Source organism: Gopherus evgoodei, chromosome 5 (genome assembly GCF_007399415.2).
Source record: "Gopherus evgoodei ecotype Sinaloan lineage chromosome 5, rGopEvg1_v1.p, whole genome shotgun sequence".
Taxonomy (NCBI): Eukaryota; Metazoa; Chordata; order Testudines; family Testudinidae; genus Gopherus; species Gopherus evgoodei.
Genome location: NC_044326.1, coordinates 98,621,642 through 98,647,536, shown reverse-complemented (window position 1 = coordinate 98,647,536; position 25,895 = coordinate 98,621,642). Strand labels below are relative to the sequence as shown.

The 25,895-nt window shown below is 41.8% G+C and overlaps 1 protein-coding gene across 1 annotated transcript; it reads right to left on the bottom strand.

Annotated features, from left to right (window-relative positions):
* Positions 1 to 637: 637 nt before the first annotated feature.
* On the bottom strand, positions 638 to 25,895 carry PGRMC2 (progesterone receptor membrane component 2). The gene is made up of 3 exons (XM_030564107.1): positions 25,479 to 25,895; positions 2,611 to 2,766; positions 638 to 1,867 (listed from the first exon to the last, which is right to left on the bottom strand). The coding sequence occupies exons 1-3, from the start codon at positions 25,843 to 25,845 to the stop codon at positions 1,770 to 1,772; spliced, it is 621 nt and encodes a 206-aa protein (XP_030419967.1). The 5' UTR covers positions 25,846 to 25,895; the 3' UTR covers positions 638 to 1,769.

Below are 25,895 nucleotides of genomic sequence, written 5' to 3'. Positions count from 1 at the left end.
GCAGGGTGGCTCCGGGAACGAGAGAGCAAACCGCGGCAAAGCTGGTCTCCTTTCCCGGTTTGCTCTCTCGTTCCCCGAACCGCCGAGCAAGCGGTTCTCCTTACCTGCTTGCTCGGGGTTCCGGGAACGAGAGAGCAAACCGGGAAAGGAGATCAGCTTGATTACCAGAGGCTTCCTCCTTCCACGGAGGTCAAGAAAAGCGCTGGTAAGTGTTTACATTGGATTACCAGCGCTGGATCACCAGCGCTGGATCCTCTACACCCGAGACAAAACGGGAGTACGGCCAGCGCTGCAAACAGGGAGTTGCAGCGCTGGTGATGCCCTGCAGATGTGTACACCTTCAAAGTTGCAGCGCTGTAACTCCCTCACCAGCGCTGCAACTTTCTGATGTAGACAAGCCCGAAATTTCTTCAACAGCTAGTTCAGTCATTTCAGCTAACAGTGGACAGAGCCTGTTAACTTAGTGTGTATTATACCAATTCCCTGGAATGCTTCATTTGTGTCACTGCCTTTATATTCTTGAACCATTATGGTTTACATTTATTTAAACCAAACCTTACCTGAACAAATCTCATATAAGATTCCTCATGAATGAGGGTGTAATAGAAAAACAACAGAGCTAGATAGTTTTATTCAATGGCAGTGCAAAAATATTTAATGTCCTTGGTTTTTTTCCTCTTGTTCTACATGCATATGACTAATAGCTTACACACAATCTGACAGCACATTTGGTATTGTACATGCTTTATTAAAATGGTATTTGTATTTACAGTATCTGCAGAAACAATTCTTCCCCTGTCTTGCAGTCAGACACGCACACACCCTCACTACAGCGTTCTGAAGGCTAGGTTCCCAAATATTAGGCAGCTCCTGGGGGCATGGTGGGGTGGTTTATTTAAAAGGAAGCATGAGGGAATGCATTTGGCCATCACAATGCTAATTATGTATATTAACATATGGCAGTAACACTGAGTAGTCCTTTTCCATTCTATATACAGAATGACAGCAAGGTTTGCTAGTCAACGGAACATTTTAATTTCAGTCTCAATGGTGCCTACTGTAACTTTGAAACCACATACTGGGGGCTTTCCCTTAAAACAATTCAAGTCTATGTAAGTGAAATAAGGCACAATTAATATTGATTTGATTTAGGGGAAGGGTAAAAGGCAGGCTTCAGCTGATAGTAGTTGCAAAGAAATTAGTTTTGCCAGATCCTTTTGAGAAAAAGATCATGTCTATGTCCTTCAAATCTGCAGTGATGTCTTACAACTGAAGTTTTTCTGCCAGGGCTACTACTACCCACATACAAAATAAAATTTGGAAATTCATATTTTAACACCAGTTGCGGTGGCCCAGACTTCTAGTATTGATGTACATGAGTAAATATTTTTAATGCGGAAGGAGAAAACGTGAAACAAAACTCAACCTGTCCTTTTCTTAAAAAACTTGCTTAGAGAGCCTGTAAGTATGGACTATGTGAATGCTTCATCTTACTTTTTAAAAGGAGTAGGATGGTGTTGGGTTTTTTTAACCTTTTACATCGCTGGCCCCTCCTCATAAATGAAGCCTTACCACACATTACAAATAAACTGCAACAAAAAGTTTTGCAGCACAAATTATGCCTAGTATTCAAATCTTCATTGTTTTTTCTTTGTACAAAATCTGAATTTTTTTTGCAGCAGATGAACTGTACCCAAAGATGCAGGACATTGTGATGGGGGAATAAGAGGTTGCAATTCTGAAGGCCCCAACTTTGGTTTTTACAAAGTTCAATCCTGTTTAGTGTGATCCTTGATATCCTCCTCATCTGTATATTCTGATGGTTCTTCCCCAGGTTTTAGGAGTCTACCTACGTAGTCATATTTTTCTGGAAAAGACATTTATGTATCAATTACTATCAAACACAGCTACTTCCACTTAATCTCTTCCCTGTAACTAATGTGCATTAGAGATCAGGTGTTCCCCCCTTTTCATGCTAAGGTTCAGATTCCACATCACTGCAGTTTAAGGAATTTAAACACTGACAGCAAGATCAGACCTTGAAATATCTTTGTAGGGATTTTCCACTTGCCTATTCTTTGACTACAACTGATCCAACAGTTGGTGAAAATTCTATCCTTATACCTTTGCAACCCCATTGATAAGCGTGTTTTTAGTGTGGTATGAAGAGCGAGTAACCTCCTGTGCCTGATGAAAATAATGCAACTTTTAAGACCAAACAGATCAGTATTACACCCAAGAAAGATTAAATAGAATCTACAATGAACATTTTATGACTATAAGGTGCCATATTCTATATTAGTCAGTAACTCCGAGGCCTGTTACGGCAGTGGAGTGAAATTCTATACTTCAACACATCAAGTCTGAAACATACTTCCTATTTACTATTTATATAAACAAAAGTAATTAAATACACACATTATTGTGGGCACTATTAAAATTCCTTTTAAAGTTAACTCAGTAAGTCAGAATTCCCTTTCCAAGAAGATAAAAATATTGCTACAACTTCTACACAGTGAGCAAGAAACATTAAAAAGCCTCCACCCATCTGTCATTGACAGATCCAGTAGTATAAGTAAACAATTACATTTTACTAGTTTAAAAAGTTACCTTTAAATTGCATTTCCCATTCTCTAACACTTTCCATTTGTACAGCATTTAAGTCCGATAGGTCATCATATTCATCTCTGAGTGCATCTTTATCTAGACAGAAAGTTGCTAGTCCCCTGGAGGCATCTCTGCCAGCAAATATTCCATATGGACCCTCTGAAAATAGAAAACAAAACTGATATTTTCAAAGTTTATAGTGATTGACCTCAACACTTGAGTTACGTGTGTGGCAGAAACAGCAGGGAAAACAAAACTTTACATCATCCCATATTTCTGGAGGAGGAGTTGGGAACAGCAACGTTGTAATGTTGAAGCATTTAATGGCACTACATCTCCACAATGGGCATCACTCTAAGACAGACAAGGAAGACTGTCAAGAGAAGCAAAGGCAGGAAAAAATATTTTACAAGCTACCTGACAAGACCAAATCAAAAGTCAAACTGTCATCCTTATGTGAGAGTCATTTCAAGTCCTCCTGCATTCTGAGGTTGAAGGCACATGAAAACAGAATGAGAAAGGAAAAACTTTTCTACTAGGAAATAGTACATACGTACAAAAGAAACCATTTAAGTTTGACTCAGCCCTCAAGTCCTGGCAACATCTTAGAATAGAAATCTATTATAGACATGCAACTTAAGTTCCCTGATGTTACATCACTGAACTCAATTGTGATACCAAGAGTGGAAGAACAGTTTTTTTAATGTAAAACCAGGGTATTGGTCCAACCATTTCACACAGTTCTTTTAAAGAAATGCTTTATGAACCATCAAATTCAGAGTATTCTTATAAAGTTGCCCTAACACAATGAAATGGGAAATGAAGCAATTACACTGATTTGATTCCAAGTTATTCTATAATGAAGGTCTGGACTGAAAGATGTCTAAGGTTGGTAGTGTAAATCAGTTAACCATTTAGTCCTAACTTGAAGGCTAATCAGCTTACTGTATGATGGAGTCAGGGTCAAGGTCACAGCATATTAGTGTTTAAAAGGGCATACAACTGTTTAATATAGTTAAGAATGCTTGTTTATTTTAAAGTTTACTAGTTTTCTAATCCAGTTTAATTTATAAATTTATATTATTTACTTTTTCCTTTCTCAGGCAGAGCAATGAAAGCTGATGGAAGTCCATTTTATTTTCAGGTTCTCCATTCTACCACATTTGGGTTTCAAACACCGCAGTAGTGTTAAATTTTTTCCCATTTACAGCTATTTATTCCCAGTCATGGAAGCTGATCTACTGGCCTTATTTGTAAAAACAAATCAAAGTCTGAGACTAAAACTGAGCTGAGAACAATGACCGTTACTTTTCCAAAAACTAAAGTAACAAGTTTTTCCAACTGCCAATTTCATTTTAGATTTTATAAGCACACTTGAAGACAGCAGTTACCTGCCTCTGACCCTTTTATTATTTCTGTGGAGATTACCAAGCACCTTAGTCTCCACACCTATTTCAGAATAACAGACCAACATTCATTAACATCTTGCCTCTACTTTTAATAGTTTATCCAACTGCACATAAGAGGAATTTGACAGGCAAACAGTTACCCAATCTGGAGTTTGACCGGAACAAACATGGATATAACCTTTTCCCTACAGAAAGCTAGTTGATACACTTGCATGAAAGCTGTTAAATCAGTCTCCAGCATAGCAGTGCAGGTAATTACCATTTAGTGCAGTAGATGACCTGAGGAACCATACAACTGTGCTAATGAAACTTCAAACTATCAAATAGAGGGTTACTGTATGGAAAGCAAGTCTGACTCTCTGATGGATTATTTCCAGTTGAGGATGGTGTCACAGAGTCCCCGGGCGATGCTCTGGAACTGCTCCCCACCAAGCCAGGCAGGACTTTGGGGAGCCTTCTTGCCCTAAACAAGTCTGCTTCAAGGGAAAGAAGCTTACACGTCTTTACCTTCTGGGTCTCTCCTTGGAGCATTTAGCATTTTTTGCCCCTCCGTGTGCTTCCCACAGCGAGTCCACCCCAGTGGGGTCCTGGGGAAGCCACCAGGTCCTGCACCCCCACTTTTCAGTTAGACTTGACTCTTAGCCAGCCAGTAACACAGAGGTTTATTTGATGACAGGAACAGGGTCTAAAACAGAGCTTGTAGATACAGCGAACCGGCCCCCTCGGCTGGGTCCATTCTGGGGGGCAGTGAGCCAGACCCCCAGGTCTGCCCTCCACCCTAGACCCCAGCCAGCTTCAGACTAACAACCCCTTCCAGCCCCTCCTCTCTTCTCAGCCCCTTTCCCGGGCCAGGAGGTCACCTGATCCCTTTGTCTCCAACACCTTTAGCTGGCACCTTTGCAGGGGAGGGGCCCAGGCCATCAGTTGCTAGGAGACAGAGTGTTAGGCATTTAGGTGCACTGGCCCTTTGCTTTGCCAGATACTTAAGAACTGGCATGGGGACACTGAGGCACCAATATAGTATTTAGAGAAAACATTAAGAACTTTCCCAGTTCGTCACAGTTGGTACATAGCTTTCCAGAATTTATCTTAAAATTTTAAGATACACTTTTAAAATTCTGTTTTTGCCCTCATCAATAAAATTCCATTAAAAAGTTTTCTTCACAGAGAGAGAAGTAACCCAAATGTTGCATGATTACATATTTTAAAAAAATCAAATACAGTTATACAAACACTTTGATGGCAATTTGTTTAATGTTAAGTGGCCAAGTTCCTCAAGCACAACACACTTAACATAACCTTTGGAGTTGTAGAAACCAACAAAGAGTTACATACTACACTTTGAAGCACCAACTCTAATGTGTAGCAAACAAAAAAAACCTACAAACCAAAATGTAAAGTTATTCATTCAATATATTTTTCATAGAAGCTAAGTGACATTACTTGGTCTAGTATAGCTATGTGGTATACTGAAGAGCTCATCTATTAGTGTACTGTCATATGTAGAATACAAACATTTTTAAGATGTATAAACCAGACTTGCCAGCTTATCCCCTCCACTAAGGTTCTTATATGCACTCATCATGCTGGTTCTGAGCTCCTACCATTCAGTTATGAGCCTGCTAATATGTTAGCAGCAGGTACTGTACAATATACAGTAAAAGCTGTGTTATCTGGCACTTCATCAACTAGAAAGTGCTATTAACCGGCATTTCTGATCTGTCCCATTACAAATATTCAATCTAGTAACCAGGACTAGTATACTGCCCAGGAGGTTATGCAGTGGCACATTCTGCATTCTACTTATATACAAAAGAGGCAGAAGACAAACCAGCAAACTGATATCAGGGATTTATTCAGAAAAGCAGCTTCCAGTGTGTCTCATAGGATTATTACAGATTCAGCCCAATGTCCTACACCTTTGACATCTATGTTAATTGACATTAATAATAAATGATCCTGAGGCACTGCAAGATCCTGAAGTGCCTTCTAAATCAAAGATTAAATTATGTTCAGTTGTTTTAGTGTTAAGTGTATTTTTAGTGATATGAGTGTATGCCATGCGCTGCCCATAGTAATATGTAGTGTCATAAAATAACCTAACGTATAGAAAACTTTACCTGTATACACCTAAGTGCTTCAAGAAACCAACTACTATGCAGTGCTGTACTACTACTGGATTGGTGAATACCTGTGTACTGTACTACAGTATTTTATACTTTATTCATTATATTCTAATACTTTGAAAATTGGTACTCCACTGGTAAATATAACTTAGTTAACCAGAATATTTGATTAACCAGCACCCTCCCATCCCCCCAACATTCCAGATGACGACGTTTTTACTCTACATTGTTACAAATTTATGCCCGTTCTCAGGCACCAAGAGTGGAGGGGAAAATATGATTGGACTACTCTACCCAATATCTGCCTACAGTTCCAAAAATTGCTGGATGTTTCTGTTAAATAAATCAGCAATAAAACATTCATATTTAAATCACAGGGCTGTTCACACGACTCCGATCTCATTTCTGTCAATCTGAAGACATAGCAGTGACGTCAGTTCATATTCACACTGTTCTCTTCACACACATAACAACAAGAAACTTAAAGTTATGTGAAAGCTTAGATTCTTCAAAAACTGGTAATGCTGGTACTGCACTACCACATACCAGCTCAAACAAACCTTTCTGCACCAAGGTATTTGAAAGGGGGAACACCACAGCTGGTTAGCTACCAATCATGTAGCTAAAAAAAAACAACAAGTGTTTGAACCAGATATTCAGTATTCTTTCATCTAATACTTCTTTGTGGAAGTATGAGCACTTTGATGGAATACTAAGACTGATTAGAGAGAGACCCAACTAATTCAGCCCTTATTTAATCTTAACTAATAAATACTAATAGGCAAATGGCAATAAGTAACTAATCTAAACCCTAAAACATGGACTTTGAATTGTTTATAATCCCACACTACTAGAACACTGGAGAACAGAAGACAGAAGAAGTTGAATATGAATGGAGGAGTGTGATCATGAAACTCTACATGCAAAGCTCATGCTTTATTAAAGTCACATAGCCTATTAACTCCTGTTATGTATGCAGTACTGTATGTACTGATTGCCTGAAGCTTACGAATCTCAGCACAGAGGTTACTCAGGGAGCTTTGCCTAAACAATTATGACTAACTATACACAAAAAGCATTACAAGCATTTAGTAAGCCAGAATGGGAAAAAACCACCACCAACTTCTTGTATGGCACAAAGGAAAACAGAGTGCTTTTAAAATAAAGATTTCAGTGTGAAATAAAACAATTACTCCAAATACATTCCAGAATCAATGTATTTTAAATTGTTCCCTGGAAAAAACAATTCAACATGCACGATCACCATTTTCTTTTCAACAGTCAATTTAGACTTAACACTGAAACAAATGATTGAAATGGCTAAAAACTGAATGATTAATATTTTGCAGGCTACCCAAGAAGTATGCAGAACTCAATATATCTATTAATAGCCTTTAGCCTATTGCAGCATTTTAAGTATTAGTCTGTAAATAGAGCTGAAGTTATGGTGACTATCTTTTTGGAGTATGACGATTGATAGTAACTTAAAATGCCAAAGCAAAAAGGGGAAGGCCCCATGTCACTGAAGCAGGAGCATTTTCTTTAAAGACAATCATCCTGAAGTCAATCTGCAGTACTCCAATACACCTACTTAGAACATCACCTAGTCCTTGAAGTTCTGAATTAGAGTACAAAAAAAAACAACCCCCACACATTAGAAAAACATAAGCGACTATACTACACAAACTTCATTCCTTGCCTCATACGATATGGTGTCATAACTCCCTAGAAAAAGCAATTACTAACTACAGCCTATAGAATGGAATGACATTTCAGATTTTTCTTTCCCAAAGCACTTAAAACGTTTTTCCCTACTGCATGTTTCAATGAATGCATTACCTACTTAAGTAACTTAGGCTTTCAGTATAAAGTCCATGTCTTCTAATGGGAATGTGTGGACTGACATGTCTAAGCAAAAGTTTCTCAGAAAGGCTTTTCCTCCATGTATCTAGAGTAAAAACTTACCAAGATTTTACAAGCTTTACAGCTGTTTCTTTAAATTAGGAAGTTGTATGGTTCTTTGGAAAGCTCTTTCCCTATTTCCCTTATCTGTAAAGCAGAGATGCTAATCCATCCCTTCTCTCACGCTTTGTCTCTCCTGTCTATTTAGACTGTAAATTATTCAGGACAGAGGGTAAGGGTTTGAACATCACGAAAGAGGGCTATAAGCCACTAGAGGTTCCATTGGACATACTGTAATATGAATAAACAGAAGAATGTTGAAGGAGCTATTTCCAATACCTAGCTCTTACATAGCACTTTTCATGGAATGTACTTTTCAGTACTATTTCACTGAAATAACTTCCTTGTTTGTGAGAGGGTAACATCAAGCCAACATTGCAAAGGTACGTGTATTTCCACATCACCTCCTCCAATCCCAAAAAGGCTTCTCTTAAATACAGTATATTAACAACAACTGTGCTCTATTTCGATACTCAGTAATCCTAAATCAGGAATGATATGAAAAAGAAAGAGTATACAAGGACATTTGTGACATAATCTACACAAAAATACTGAATCAGATTAACTACTGTTGTGTTTCTCATAAACACAAGAGGTACAACACTGAGCATGCTCCAACAGCCAAAAGCTCATTAAGACTTGAGCGTCAAATTGGGTACTGAAACTTGACACATACAAAGTGGATGAGTATAGCCATCTAGAGTAGCATATTACAACCTGAATATCCTTTCCTGTAGAATATGAACTTGCATACAAAATCCAATTCATTCAAAACATGCTCTCTTGCTCTCTCTCAGAAAGTTATATGCCAATCACAAACCAATCATCTCAGCAAAAGTTTGTATACTACTTTTGAGTCCTTTGCAATGTAATCTGGTATAGAAGAGTACAAAAACATGTGCTTGACATCCTGGTGAAGAGTTGAGTACACGAAAAAAAACAAACTAAGATTTCCTACAAAAAACAAAGCAAATATAGCTAAGAGTCTTAAGAAGCTAATTTCTAAAAAAACCAAAACAAGATAAAGGGTCACAAGTGATGTAGGCTATTTTGCAAAGGGCACCTACCTTACTATAAACACCAGGGCCAAAACATTTAAATGTGTCCATTAATTTTAGATGCCCAGCTTGAAATAAGTAGGGCTGAGCACCCATAGCTCCATCTGGACTTATTTTGGATTTGACAGTGTTCAGCACCTCTGAAAATAATCAGCACTCAAAATCAATCATATTTTCTTTTATATTTGGGCCTACTGCCAATATGACCCAAGGAACATTGGCCATATTTGAACAACTCACAGTTGTAACTAGTTTTAATCTTTTCATCTTGTGAATTAACTGTATAACAACTTGTACATGGAAAGCAGACAAGACACCAGCAATGCTGGGCATTTGGTCCAAAAATAATTGGTAAAATTAGTCAAATATTGTTAAATAAGTGAAAAATAGTCATATTTTAAAGCACTAGTTATTAGAATAATAACAGTAACAAAAAAGAGCAACAGTTTATCATATGCAATGGGCTTAGCCTTACATAATTATACCCAATTATGAAAAAGTTACACTGAGTTATTTTAACTCAGAAAAATGTGAAAATTAAATGGAGTTCTAAAAACAAAAGAAATATTGTTTTTGGCAGTATTAGGTTAGCATTTAAATATAAATGTTATTCAAGACTGAACAGTTACAGAAGTAAAACAAAACAGAAATAAATTAAACAGCAAAACAAAAGAAAAGTCATTTTTAAATACACTTATTGTAGGGTAGGCAGCAGAACAATTCTTCAAGCAACTTAACAGCTGTATATATTTTCTGTTTGTGTTTGGGAGGTTAAATGATTGAACCTTCTTCTCTCTCCCCTGACCTTCCTGAGTTAACTTCTGTATATTTGTCTACTTAGTTTAGATTAAGCTCTTCAAGGCAAGTGAGTCTTAACTCATTTAACATGCTTTATAAGCCAACATGTATGCTGATGGCCTGGTATACAAATAAAGATATACATATGCTTGTTCTAGAACACTGGTTCTCAACCAGAGTGCCACAGTGCTCCCCACAGGTCTAAAGCTCTAAGCCCATGGGTGGAGTTCAGGGTACAGGGGGCATTGCCCCCCCCCCCCAACTTCAGGACCTTACCCAGAGTGGGGCAGCCCAGGAGGCAGCTCCATATGCACGCCTACACCTCCTTCTCTCCCCCAGCCCAGTTAGAGGCTGAAAGTTGGAGCGGGGAAGTGTGGGGTAGCTCCTGTTCTGGCTGGTGCCATGGAGCAGGCAGGTGCGCTATTCCCCCATCTCCTGCTGTTGGTGCCCAGGGATGCAGCTGCTCCTCACCTTCCAGATCCCTTTGATTGCTCATGCAGCTGCCACCCGGGCAGAACCCAGCTCGAGGGCCGGCCAGCGGCAACGATGTTGGGGGGTGGGGGCGGCTCCCATCACACAACCCCTAGCTACCCCTCTCCCTGTACCACCCCTTGCTTCACTGAGCTGCTAGCTAACCCCTGCCTGCACCTTGAGCAGTTTTCAAACTTTTTGAGCTGAGCCCCTCCACTCCGCAGGCACCCACACAATGCTCTCCCTCAGCCCCTCCAAACAACTCCTTCCTCACTATACTGCCAAGCCCCCAAACTCCAAGCATCATGGCTGGACCCCCAAATTTTCCCCACCCCTTATCCTCTGCCCACAGGGGCTGAGTGAGGGGGCTGTTTTGTGGATGGTGTCTTGGCTCACTGCCACTCCCCCAAGTTGTTCACATCTGGCAAGGGTGTCTAGAATCCTAGCTCCAAGTCCCCCTCCCCTAAACCCCTGTGGAGGCAGAAGACAGGTGAACTGAGTCTGAGAATGTCTCCAAACCAAGGGGGGGAGGGGGAGAAGGTCTCTCGATCACGACAGGCCATCAAGGGTTACAGATAGGTCCTACGCCCTTGACTTAATGTAACAATGCACTATACTACTGCTCCTAGACCATTGATGTGGACCAGCCCTTTAGGTGTAACCTTGGATTGTTCCAACTAGCAATACAGGAAGTGGTACAGCTAAGGTATAAATGTCCATACCAGCAATTGCTGGAGTGCTGTTACCAACCATCATGGAGGAAGTTACAAGTTGTGTTAAATTTTAATCACAATTTACATTCTCCCATTTTTCTGTGAAGCTTTGTTTAGCTAAAACATTGGTAGCCAAAAATTCCAGATTGAAAATACTCTTGGTATTTAGACATATACAGCCACTTGAAATAGCCTCAGTCCTAGATAAGGCTAAGAAATTTGAGGGGATGGAATTCCTTAATGAAATGCTGACAAGTCAGACGGAAGACTAATCAGGTTGTAAGATAGGCTACCGCATCACTACTACATGTAGGACATGTTATATTTCTTTTAATCAAGAGATGATAATATAGGGTTATAGTAAGGGAGCAAATGAGCAACTGCCAAATAAAATGAATTTAGCTGTCATATTAGAATTTCCTCTATTACAGTTGTAATTTGCTTTCTATTCCAAACCAGAATTTGAGGATCCCTCCTAAAAAAGTTTTCCACCTGAACTTTCTCATATAGTGACTATAATAAATATTTTTGGGGATAAGCTTCAAATTAGACAAAGTCTTGTTGAGATGAGACTTTAAAAACAGCCAATTTCCGTTTTCAAGTTTACCACCACAGATGGACCAAGTGGACTTGTAGGCTCTAAAGTTTTGTTTTGTTATTTAGAGCAGTTATGTAACAAACAAACAAAAAAATCTACATTTGTAAGTTGCACTTTCACAATAAAGAGTTGCTCTACAATACATGTAAGGTGAATTGAAAAATACTATTTCTTTTGCTTATTTTTACAGTGCAAATATTTGTAATAAAAATTTAAGTGAAATGTGTTATTGAAATCAATATAGTTGAAAATGTAGACAAAATATTTAATAAATTTCAACTGGTATTCTATTATTGTTTAACAGTGTGATTAAAACTGATTAATCGCAATTAATAAACAGCCCTACTTTCTTCCTCTCTCTTAATATCTTAGTTGCCAGTCATTACATTTGTAGGTAACTTTTTCTGACAAGTGTGATTAAATTGATGTTTCCTTAAAAAGTTTTCATGGTGTATTTATATGGCCATAAATAGCTATGCATCTTGTCTTCCTATATTGAAATCTCTTCACTCTGAGTGTTTGAACTTCTATGATTTTCTCTAATCTCATTTATTTAAGATTCAGCATGTGCCAAATGCTCCGGCCTGCCCTCTACCACCTAAAAAGTAGTATGATCACCCACATTCATTTTAGAATCCAGTTTAAAAAAAAAAATCACCCTTTTAAATAAGAACATAAGAATGGCCATACTGGGTCCGACCAAAGATCAATCTAGCCCAGTATCCTGTCTTCTGACAGTGGCTAATGCCAGGTGCTCCAGAGGGAATAACAGAACAGGTCATCATCATGTGATCCATCCCGTCACCCATTCCCAACTTCTGTCAAACACAGGCTAGGGACACCATCCCTGCCCATCCTGGTTAATAGCCATTGATGGACCTTTCCATATAGTCTTGGCCTTCACAACATCCTCTGGCAAGGTGTTCCACAGGCTGCCTGTGCATTTTGTGGGGAGGGAAAAAAATAAAAAATACTTCCTTTTGTTTTAAACCTGCTGCCTATTAATTTCATTTGGTGACCCCCCGTTCTTGTGTTATGAGATGGAACAAACAACACTGCCTTATTTACTTTCTCCATACCAGTCATTATTTCATAGCCCTCTATCAAATCATGCCTTTAGTCGTCTCTTTTCCAAGCTGAAAAGTCCCAGTCTGATTGATCTCTTCTCATATGGAAGCTATTCCATACCCCTAATCATTTTTGTTGCCCTTTTCTGAACCTTTTCCAATTCCACTATATCTTTTCTGAGACTGGGAGACCCGATCAGCACATAGTATTCAGGATGTGGGCGTACAATGGATTTATATAGAGGCAATATGATACTTTGTCTTATTATCTATCCTTTTCTTAATGATTCCAACGTTGTGTTAGCTTTTTGACTGCCACTGCACATTGAGTGGATGTTTTCAGAGAACTATCCACAATGACTTCAAGATCTCTTTCTTAAGTGGTAACAGCTAATTTAGACGCCATCATTTCATATGTATAGTTGGGATTATGTTTTCCAATCCCAACTATATATATAAAATGTAAACCAAAAAAAAAATCCATGACCTTGCTCCAGCCTTCCATAGATCTCTCTCTATTCCCAAACAAATTGAGGGAGTTTGAGAATTAGCCTGTCCTCTTCATATTCAGCAGTGAATACTACTTTCTCTGTAGCTCCTGTTGTCAGGAGTTGGTTTCCTGTATCTCCCAAGTTCAGTTCCAGTGTTAAATGAAAATTTAAACTAGTAGGCAAGACAAGTTAACAGGCATAGGTAAGAAGAAAATTCATTGGTGCACATAAAATCGATATCTTACTGGTATGGGGGGGGGTACGTGACCTCCCCATGTGACTCCTCACTGCCCAGCCCAGCGCCCCCATGCTCTCCCTCCCCACATCATCCCATGTTACCAGTGGGGTGGAGAGGGGGGACCTCTATCCTTCTCCTGCTGTGCCAGAGACTGGGCTGAGGAGGCGAGGCTAGGGGCCAGTGGTACAATCAATGGAGGAGCTGCCAGCGTTCTCCTTTCCATGCTGCTCCTCCCAGCAGGGAGAGAAGCAGAACCCTCAGCCCTGCCCCCCGGCCCTCTCCTCCAGCAGGGTTGCTGCTGTGTCTTTCCGGTACACTGTACCGGCTATAAACAGCTTGTTGGTATGGCGTACTGGAGCGTACTGGCCTACTTGCACTGCTGAGAGAAATTAACAGAGTATTTTCAGATACAGTTTATAGGAAAGATGCTATACAAAAGAAGTTTCCTCAGTTAAATTTAACTCTTTCCTTGGAAGCATTCTGTTTCTGGCAATGGATATTTTTCTGCTCCAACAAAGTAATAGTTTAAAAAAAAAGATGACATGCAAAATTCCAACCTTTTTGTTGCTTTTGATTTTTTTTCTTGAACATGACCAACCACAAATTCTAAGATACAAGATGAAATTTTGGAAATTTTATACAAATGGGTAACTTATCAGAGAAGATACTCTAGTGTCAGTCTTAGAATTTCCTGACACTAATTATTTTTAAATTGGCATATTTTTAAAAAGTATATGGAAATGCAATAGTCGGGGTACTTCACCTTATTCAGAACCTAACCCTACCAGTTTTGTACACTACCTATGTATGCAATTATTTCAATTAACTGAAATATTAAGTCTTGGACCTTAGTGGTTTGTCCCCTCAAACTCTGACTATAGACTGAAGTCCTAATTTGAGCTGGTAACAAATACCTAAATTAAAATAAGTAATTAGTATGCACAGAATGACAGTGGACAGTAGCAGTTTTTTGCAAGAGGTCAAATGGGATGCTGTGTTTGCCAACAGGAAGCTTATGTTACAGTTGTAACTTTGACTAACATTCAATTAGAACAAGTTGGTACACAAGGAAATTATTTTATGTTGCACAGATTTTAGCAAGTTCCACTGATAGCTTCATATCAACCTGGGTCTGGTCATTCCACCAGATGCTGAGAGTGCAGTCTGCAAATTCTGATGCTGTTTTCACCTCACTGTACAACACAGTACATAGTCAGAAATACAATACCATCCTCACTGACTCTGTATATCTGATTACTGAAATACATATCCCTGAAAAGCAAGGTAACTCCCAAGCTTGTGTGGTTAGGCACCTTGAATGGAATAAAAGCCATAATAAATAACAACAGGGCAAAGCTTTTACTCCTGGGGGGAATTCTGCACAATTAAAAATTATGTGCTAAAAAGTTAAAAATTCCGCACAATTTTTTTAAAAAAAGTCTGCAAATTTTATTTGTCAAAATAATCCAATAGAATCACACCAGTTCCAATTGTTTTGGTAAGTTATTTAAACTACAATAGAGAAAAAAAGTCACAATAACTGTTCAGCATTTCCCAAACACATGAAAAAGTTAAGTTACAAATACTTGGTAACTAATACCCTGCATTCCAGTTATAATCCTGGATTTTCATTTAAATTACATTACAGAACACCAAACAGGAAAAAAAAAAATAGAATGTCATTTTAAATTGCTCAGACTTTCACATATGAAAGTCATACAGTTTTGCTAATCATTGTCCTGGACCTATGTGGGTAATCTGGTAAGTGTTTGGTTCTGAATGTCCCAACATTTTATTGACTGCTTGGTAAATGTTGACCATGTGAATTTGCCTTTTAAATGGGTAAGTAAAAATCTAACCCCACTGTGCCACTTTGGCACAGGAAAAAAGTGAGAAAGTACATAGATCTTCCTAACTGATTCCCTTACTGTCATTTATAAGGTTTTATATCACTCTGGCAATGCAGGGGCCTTAAAACTTTTACAGGTTTTTATGCTCCCAGGGGAACTGACTGAGAATGTGAACAGTTAGCTAACAATAGAATAACAATTTTACTATGCACACAGGTTGCTACATTTCTGCCTCAGAGAATGAGATCTATTAACCATCAACAGCAACGTTAACAATGTGGGGGCTTTTTACAAAAGCTATTTTCTTTAACTTAAAAACAAATGATTTTCAGTAATATGATACTAATATTGATAGAGTGTTTTTTTCAATTCTCAAGTAGTTCCATTTTACTAGGCAGGCAGGCAGCTACCTACATTTCTGCCTCAGGGACAGAGCCTTCCTCCTGCATAACAAAAAGACCTACCCTCCTCCACGCCCCTTGACCCACAGTATCAAGACAGAGGGACAGAGGTGTCTCTTGCTTGTTGGCCAGCCCCTCCCCCTGACAGTGATCAATGCCTCCCCAGCAGGCACACCCACCCAGCTCCCCTTCCCCCCGCAGTGATTTGCATCTCTGAAGCTGCTCCAGGGGTTCAGACGCATGTCTCCCCCACAGATTTCTTTTGCATTTTTCTGCGCAGGGGGGCACAGAAATATGCAGGCCATATGAATTCTGCACCTCCCGCATGAGCACAGAATTCTGTGCACAAGTTTTATTTAGAATAAACTCTACATAAACAGTACAAGTGTCAGAAATCTCCTGTACAGACAGCTTCGAGACTCGGATGCCATCAGACTGTGACGTTGAGGACAAAAACGCTGCACTGTCCTGCACCAGTGGATGAGAGTGCCTTGGGGAAATCTGTGCTAACGCTATAGTGATAAAAAATTTAATCAATTTTTTTTTTTGCACCAGAGCCACATCAGCAAGGTACTAATATCAGTGGCAGTCAGGTGACTTGGGTTTTACTGACAGCTAATCAATGACAGAGCTGCATGATTGTGCAAATTACTTCTCACCTCAGTTACCCTATATGCAAAAAAGGTGATAATGCTTGCCCATATTGGGAAAGTAATCACAGACCTATTGATGAAAAATTACATGTATGTGCTAAATATTTGACTTGCTCTACTCTGAAGGTTTCAAGGTACAAGTTACCAGGCTGAAAGCTCTCAGCACTGACACTCCCATTTCAGGGAACATCTTTGTACTAAAACTACATATCAGTAAGGCCTGCCTTTATCTCAGACACACTTTTTTTAGTTTTCACCAAAAAGGTTATTAGCAATTGGATGTCTAACATTGTGAATGCCAGGGAAAACAAGGTAGAATCAGAAAATAAAATAGGGAAAGAACAAATTAAAAATTACTTAGACAAGGAACACATCTTCAAGTCACCAAGGGCCTGATGAAATACATCCTAGAATACTCAAGGAGCTGACTGAGGGCTTGTCTACATCAGAAAGTTGCAGCGCTGGTGAGGGAGTTACAGCGCTGCAACTTAGGAGGTGTACACATCTGCAGGGCACCACCAGCGCTGCAACTCCCTGTTTGCAGCGCTGGCCGTACTCCCGTTTTGTCTCGGGTGTAGAGGATCCAGCGCTGGTGATCCAGCGCTGGTAATCAAGTATAGACACTTACCAGCGCTTTTCTTGACCTCCGTGGAATAAGCAGGTATCCCAGCATACCTGAGGAAGCCTCTGGTAATCAAGCTGGTCTCCTTCCCCGGCTTGCTCTCGCGTTCCCTGAACCCCGAGCAAGCAGGTCTCCTTCCCTGAGGTTTGCTGGGTGGTTCCGGGAACGCGAGAGCAAACCGCGGCGAAGCTGGTCTCCTTCCCTGGTTTGCTCTCGCGTTCCCCGAACAAGCAGGTCTCCTTCCCTGCGGTTTGCAGGGTGGTTCGGGGAACGCGAGAGCAAACCGCGGCGAAGCTGGTCTCCTTTCCCGGTTTGCTCTCTCGTTCCCCGAACCCCCATTGAAGCCGCCCAACAGCGCTGCAGTGTGGCCACATCTAACACCACTTGCAGCGCTGGTTGCTGTAAGTGTGGCCACTCTGCAGCGCTGGCCCTATACAGCTGTACTAATACAGCTGTAACAACCAGCGCTGCAAAATTTTAGATGTAGACATGGCCTGAGGAGATATCTGAGCCATTAGCCAGATCTTCAAAAAGTCATGGAAGACAGGTGAGATTCTAGAGGACTGGAAAAGGGCAAATATAGTGCCCATCTATAGAAAGGGAAATAAAGATAACCTGGGGAATTACAAACCAGTCAGCTTAACTTCAGTACCTAGAAAGATAATGGAGCAAATAATTTGCAGACACCTAGAAGATATTAAAGTGAAACAGTCAGCATGGATTTGTCAAGAACAAATCGTATCAAAACAATATAACAGCTTTCTTAGATAGGCTAACAAGCCTTATGGGGGGAGTGGTAGATGTGGTCTATCTTAACTTTAATAAGGGTTTTGATACTGTCTCAAATGACTTCCTCATAAACAAACTAGGGAAATACAACCTAGATGGAGCTTTGAAAAGGTGGTGCATAACTGGTTGGAAAACCATTCTCAGAGAGTAGTTATCAGTGGTTTACAGTCAAGCTGTAAGGGCATGTCAAGTGGGGGGTCCCACGGGGATCAATCTGCGGTCCGGTTCTGTTCAATATCATTATCAATTATTTAGATAGTGACAGAGAGAGTACACTTTTAAAGTTTGCAGAGGATACCAAGCTGGGAGGGGTTGCAAGTGCTTTGGAGGATAGAATTAGAATTAAAATTAAAAGTGATCTGGACAAACTGGAGATATGGTCTGAAGTCAATAGGATAAAATTCAGTAAAGGCAAATGCAAAGTACTCCATTTAGGAAGGATCAATCAGTTGCACACATACAAAATGGGAAATGACTTCCTAGGAAGGAGTACTGTACTGCAGAAAGGGATCGGGGTCACAGTGGGTCAGAAGCTAATTGAGTCAACTGTTTATCACGGTTGTGAAAAAGCAAACGTCATTTTGGGATGTATTAGCAGGAATATTGCAACCAAGACACGAGAAGTAATTCTTCTGCTCTACTCAGGCCTCAGCTGGAGTAGTGTGTCCAGTTCTGGGTGCCACATTTCAGGAAAGATGGACAAAGAGAGGAAATCAGCATGTACCAAACTTTGGTTTCACTGGGAGGGAGTCACTGCAATTTCTGCATTGAAGCTTTTGTCCAGCAGGCATACAAACAAGACCATAACTTCTCTAGATACGAGGCCTGGAAATCTACTTAGAACCAGGTGTTTCTGAAGTATTCTGAGCCATCTCACTTAGAGGCCTCAAAAACAATCTGCTTCCAATCACAGAGTATATTCAGAACTGAGAAATACCCCAGATCATCTTCCAAAGTCTTTTCAGTCAAATCTACGGAAAAAATAGGAGTACGACAATGCATTCCGACAACCAGTATGTCACTAGAGGCAAAAGAATACTCAGCATGATTCAACAGAGAATCAACACTTTTTAAGGAAACAGATAGGATGATAACCCTTCACAGATAAGCACTGAAGCAACTCCTAAGAGCAATCTTGAAGTTAGACCACCGCCAACAGGACATGGTTCAGAGTGCTAAGGCACGTACTGGAACAGGACAAATTAGTCAAAAGATACAGTACCATCCTAAACAAAACTTGAGTTCACAAATCCAGCAGAGAGCTAGAACTGGCCAAAATGGTGAAGCTTTAACAAGGAAAAGGGTCACAAAAGAATTACAGTAAAATAAAACTGGCGGAACATCTGTGCTCAAGATACACTTATTCAATGAGCCTAAGGCTATGTCTACACTACAACGGTAAGTCAACCTACACTATGCTACTCCTGCTATGTTAGTAACATAGCTGGAGTCAACATACCTTAGGTTGAATTACTGCAGGTTCTACACTGTGGGGGGGTCAATGGGAAACTTACCTTACTCTTCTCATTGGGGGTAGAGTACAGGAGTCAACTGGAGAGCGATCTGCTGTCAATCTGGCAGGTCTTCACTAGACCTGCTAAATCGACCACAGGTGGATCGACCTCAGAGCCTCGATCCCGGCTGTAATGTAGACCTGCCCTGAGAGTGAAGAAGTTCCAGCTTGTCTTTAACTAGAGGCACAACATTCAAGAGCAGGAACCCAGTCAATATAGTACCTTTAGAGAAAGATAGTTACAATCTTAATTGAGACAAACCAAAGCTGTGACCTTAACTGTTACACATTTACTCTCTTTCCATAGTATTAAGATGAAAATTCAAGTGAAGCATGACTCCTGTTTTTATTATTCACAGAAGCACCATCCCAGACCAAATAAAACAAATGCTAGAGAAGCCAGTCAACTCACTTTGAGTGTACTAATTTGACTGAGCATTAAAATAAAGTACAATACCAAGCTTTCACCATCTGCCCCTTCTCAGATATCATTAGGAACTCCCATGTAAGTGAATTATTGTTTAAGCACAGGAAAAATACACTGCCCCAACAACAATTAAGCCTGTTTCACAAATATGGTAAAATTGATTTATTTACCCTTGAGATATATAATATTTTAGCAAAAAGAACTGGAGTACTTGTGGCACCTTAGAGACTAACAAATTTATTTGAGCATAAGCTGTCGTGGGCTACAGCCCACTTCTTCGGAGAAGTGCGCTGTAGCCCAAGAAAGCTTATGCTCAAATAAATTTGTTAGTCTCCAAAGTGCCACAAGTACTCCTGTTCTTTTTGCGAATACAGACTAACACGGCTGCTACTCTGAAATGTAGTATTTTAGCTGACTGTAACAAATTATTTTGTTCATGAGTAGCACAATCTGAAACTTGCATGCTATGTAAACAGGATACCCTATCAAAACAACAAATTTAGTGTTCATTATTTCTGTACGTATAATTGGAACAAAGTCTGTTCACCAAAGAAAGATGACCATGTGAATTAACTATCTAAAATTCATTCCTGTAACCTTCAAATCATTTTCACCAGCAGTTAAGTTACCTTTTGACCCACGGTTATGCTCTCAACTTATTCAGTGGAAAAACAGATAGTTTGACATCCTTTAACTTATCTCTAGTTTGAAAGTGGACTACTACTGTCCCCAGTAGTCTCCCTGAACCAATGCCATTAGAGGTCTGACAACTACCATGATGGACAAAAAAGTGTTCAGCACCATTAGAGAGTGACAGATTTCTGTAACAGTGCTAAAAATGGTTTGGTCCATCTACAGTAGGAATTAATCCACTATCAGCACTAGTTCAGGGACAATGGCTGCTGACAAGGGTCAGAAAACAGTTCAATTTCCCAGAAAGATAGGGTTTTACTTCCCCCCACACTATTAATAGAGATTCATGGCCTGGACTAATCATATTACACCTTTACCTCGATATAACGCAGTCCTCAAGAGCCAAAAAAAGTCTCACCGCCTTGTAGGTGAGACCGTGTTATATCGGGTTTGGTCCTGTACGGCATACCAGCAAGAGCCAATACACCATGCCAGACTGGACCGGCTTCCCTGGCAGCGATTTAAAGGACCTGGGGCTCCCCGCAACAGCTGGAGCCCCAAACTCTTTAAATCCCCACCAGGGCTCTGGCAGCAGGGCTCAGGCCATGATTTAAAGGGCCCAGGGCACCACACAAATTTGGAAATAATGTGGTAAAGCAGCAGGGCTCGGGGGGTGCTTTAAAGGTCCTGTGGCTTCCCACTGCTTTACCGCATTATATCCAAGTTCCTGTTATATTGGGTCGCATTCTATCAGGGTAAAGGTGTACTTATGTTAAACAATTTTAAGATGGAAGATTATCTTAAAATTACTACATGGAGTTATTCTGATCACAGAACACTTCTAAACTTTTCAGCATGTAGATTCTATGCCAGGGGTGGCCAAACTTATTGGCCCGAGGGCCACATCGGCATTGCAAAACTGTATGGAGGGCTGGGGAGGGAGGGCTGTGCCTCCCCATACAGCCTGGCCCCCCACCCCCACCCTGCCCCCTCAGAACCTCTGACCCATCCAAGCCCCCAGCTCTTGTCCCCTGACCACCCCCTTGCAGGACCCCCACCCCAACCACCCCCAGGTACCCCACCCCCTACTCCCTGTCCCCTGACTGCCCCGACCCTTATCCACACCACTTCCCCCAGACAGCTCCCCCCTCCCTCCTATCCAAGCCCCCTGCTCCCTGACCCCTATCCACACCCCAAGCTCTGATAGCCCCCAACTCCCTGGAGATTCCCACACTTATCCAATACCCCCCGTTCCCAGTCCCCTGACTGCCCCCCCCAAACCTCCACCCCACCCAACCATCCCCTGTCCCCCAGAACCTCCCACCCCCTTACTAGCACTGCTCAGAGCAGCAGGAGCTCACAGCCCTGTCGCCTGGCCGGAGCCAGCCACCCTGCTCGGGCTGCCCAACACGAGCAGCAGGCCAAAGCGTTCGCAGCATGGGAAGGGCCGGGGGCTAGCCTCCATGGCCAGGAGCTATGGGGCCAGGCAGGACGGTCCTGTGGGCTGGATGTGGCCCACGGGCCGTAGTTTGCCCACCTCTGTTCTACGCACATATGTGCTATATTTAACTGCCCATGCTGTCAGTTTAAAAAAAACACAAAGAAATACATAAAAATAAATCTATTAAGCTGTGACAAAAACAGAAGAAAGAAAAATAATATATCTATGACATAATGTACTAAGACTTCTTCATTTTGTTTACTGCACATTAGACAGAGGACATCAGGTAGTACGGGCCCAGAATTTGTGAGGGTTTTACAATACGCAGTAATAAAAATGTTTTAATATACATGAAGTATATTAAAGAGGTTTGGATATATACAATATACAACAGTATTTGCAACACAGACTTTATATATTACTACTAGTAGATAAGAATCAGAAAGTGAAGCTGACTAGTCCAGTTTCATTATTTGGTCTCAAATTCAAGAGTAGACATCAGGAATGCTGAAAAGGAACATTAGACTTATAAAATTTGTTTATCAGATTAGTAGTAAAAGAGCTAACAAGGTTTGTTTTCTTAAATAATTACACATTGTTTAACCTGACATTGTCCCTTTTGAAGAAAATGGGCCTCTCTCCCATCTCTTCACACGGAGAAAAGAGGTGTCATACCTACTTTAAAAAAATTCTCAAGGTGCTGAGTTGGCCCAGGTTTTCCAACATACCATTGTTTACCGATGATTTTCTTGATTGATTACAACTATACATTCCTTCAGCATAGTTTGAATTGCCTTGTATACAATGTTAAAAGTTACCCACTTCACTGGCAAAAAATGGTATGAAAGCACAGGATGTGTTTATAAAACAAGCTTCAATGTAAATATAGAAATTCAACACTAACTTTTTAGGGCTTGTCTACACTGGCGATTTACAGCACTGCAACTTTTTTGCTCGGGGTGTGAAAAAACACCTCCCTGAGTGCAGCAAGTTCAGGGCTGTAAAGTGCCAGTGTAAACAGCTGTGCTCCCAGTGCTGGTAGCTACACCTCTCACGGAAGTGGGTTTTTTAGAGCGCTGGGAGACCTCTCTCCCATGACTACACAACCCACGTTAAAGTGCTGCCGTGGCAGCACTTTAGCGTTGCCTGTGTAGACTAGCCCTTAGAGACACAAGATGGGTGAGGTAATATAGGCAGTATTTAGTCCTGCCATGAGCGCAAGGGACTGGACTCTATGACATCTCGAGATCCCTTCCACTCCTAGAGTATGGCTACATTTGAAATTTCAAAGCGCGCCGTGGCAGCACTTTGAAGTGTGAGTGTGGTCGGAGTGCCAGCGCTGGGAGAGAGCTCTCCCAGCACTCCACAAAAACCACATCCTCTAGGGGGGTAGCTTGCAGCGCTGGGAGCCGTGCTCCCAGCGCTGCGGCACTGATTACACTGAGGCTTTACAGCTCTGTATCTTGCAGCGCTCAGGAGGGTGTTTTTTCACACCCCTGAGCGCGAAAGTTGCAGCGCTGTAAAGTGCCAGTGTAGCCAAGGCCCTAGAGTCTATGAGTATCTTTTGTTGAAGCAACTTCTGTTGGAGAGAGAAACAAGTATTCAAGGTAGAGTGGCCCCTCCTTATCACCTACTACCCCATACTGAAACCCATAGGTGTATCATCATCAACAACTCATACTCAATGGGGACCCCATCCTGAAAGAAATTGTTCCTGAACCCCCTCTTCTGGCCTTTAAACCCCCAACCTTTCCAAGCTCAGCATCAGAGCCAAGCTCCCCACAGAACAGTGCACACCAAATCAAAGCAACATCAGACCCTTCCAGAGCAACAGATTCAAAATCTGCAGAGATATCTTCACTACTACAATGATCTAAGCCACTCCACCTCCAAGCACACCCTTCAAGAGCCATGGATCCTACATATGCCTATCACAACATATGGTATACATCATCCAGTGTACTAAATGCCCCCAAAACAAACAATCACTACACTCTCAAGTGAATTCCCACAAGAAAATGATAAAAGATTAAAAATACCCTATCACCTGTGAGTGAACACTTTTCACAAAGCCATCAGTCCTCATCCTCAAAGGAAATCCACAGAACACTTTCAAAAGATAAGCCTGGGAGCTTAAATTCCTAACTCTGTTAGACATAAAAATCATGGATTGACTGGAGACATTGGATTTATACCTCATTACAATAGTTTGTAACCCACTAATCCCTTCTTTTTGTCACAGAGGTGTTAACAGGCCAGTATACTTTGAATGGTCCCTAGAATATGTGCTAACTACTTATGCTAAACAACCTGTTCCACCTTGCATTTAGCTGTCAGGCTCAGAGTATCATTCCCAGAACTGAAGAAGAGTTGTGAGCTCAAAAGCATGTCTCTCTCACCAGCAAAAGCTGTTCCAATAAGAGAATATTTAAATAAAGATGATACAAAGAGTTCAAAGTGTCAGTTGTTGATCATTGGGGGCAACATACAGAGTATAGGGGGACGCTGGTATTTGGGAATTGGTTAGCACATAACATATAGTCTGTAAGGTCCCCCAATGCGGGGTGTATGGTGGGTGGGATCAAGAAGCAGTAAGCAAGCAGTGAGGGTACATCGCTCATACAGTGGGTTACACGCAGTCATGGGTATAAGTAAGCGGGCCGGGTAATGGGGACAGGATGACCCTCGTGTGGTGGAATCTAGTTCGGTGTATTACTTCACCCACCTTGTCTCTCTAAATATCCTGGCACCAACTCAGCTACACCTCTACATTTAAGTCCATAGGTTTTTTTGCTCCTGAGAAGTAAACTTTACAAGCAATCTCTACACCCCAGAAATTAAAAGTTTAAACTTTTAAAGGCTACATAAGTAGTGCTGATACCAGAACTCTCTTACAAGCCAATTATCCTGAGGTTAAGATTTGCAGTGGTAAGAACAGAAGAGGTCATTTGCACCATGAAATAAGTAAATCTTCCATGCGTTTTCCAGCTGTTAAAGCTAGAATGAAGTCAATAAGACACCATCAACTTCCACTTTGACCCACCTTCCATTAGGACAGATTGAGAAATAAAGTACTACACGCCTACACTAAAGTAAACACGAACAGAGACGGTTAGTCCCAGATCCTCTCAGAATTTCAACTAGTTCACAGACGCCCCTTTACATTTCAGTCAGCTCAGTGTTAACAGCCAGGACTGTAGCTGCAAGGCCAGGAAGGGGGGGAGAGCAGGGTCTGCAAGAACCTTTCACATGTGGGCGTTCCAAAACAGCACTGGGCTATTTTAGAAGCACGCAGCCCACGGGCGGGCGGCTGGCTGAGATGAGAAGCATGAGCTGTAGTTTCAGTTTGGAACAGCGACCCCCCCGGCCCCCATGGATACTCGCACAGCGCCCCCACTAGCCTCACAGCGAGCAACCTGCCAACCAGAGACAGCCGAGGGGGAGCACACGGAGCGCCTGCTCCCCGCCGGGAAGGGGAGTTTGGACAGAGCCTGAGCTCCCCCGCTTGAGGGGAGGGATCGTGCTGCGCTTGGGGGCACGATCCCACGCCAGCCGAAGAGCAGCTGTAGGGGGAGGCGAAGCCGCGCCCGCAGCCCCCGCCGGCTCCTCACCAGGCCCGTAGAACTTGCTGCCTTTGGTCACGTCGAAGACTTTGCCGTTGACGGCCAGCAGGATGCGAGGGGTGCGGGCCCCGTCGTACTCGTGCAGCTGCTCCAACGTGAAGTCTCGCCGCTTCATGCGGGGCAAGGAGGCGGCCTGGCTCTGCTGGGCCGCGCCCCCCGGGCCGCTCCGTTTCCCCCAGCGCAGGTAGAGCCGATAGGCCGCCAGCAGCACCAGCGCCAGCAGCCCCACGTTCAGCAGCATCTCGCCGCCCACAGCCCAGCCTCCCGCCGCGGGCGGCTCCTCTGCGCCCCCGCCCCCCAGGCTGCCACCGCTGCCACCCTCAGTTCTTAGTTTCCCATCTCCATCGTCCGCCATCGCTACCAGGCCAGCGCCGGCTCCGCCCAATACGGGCACGAGGGGGCGAG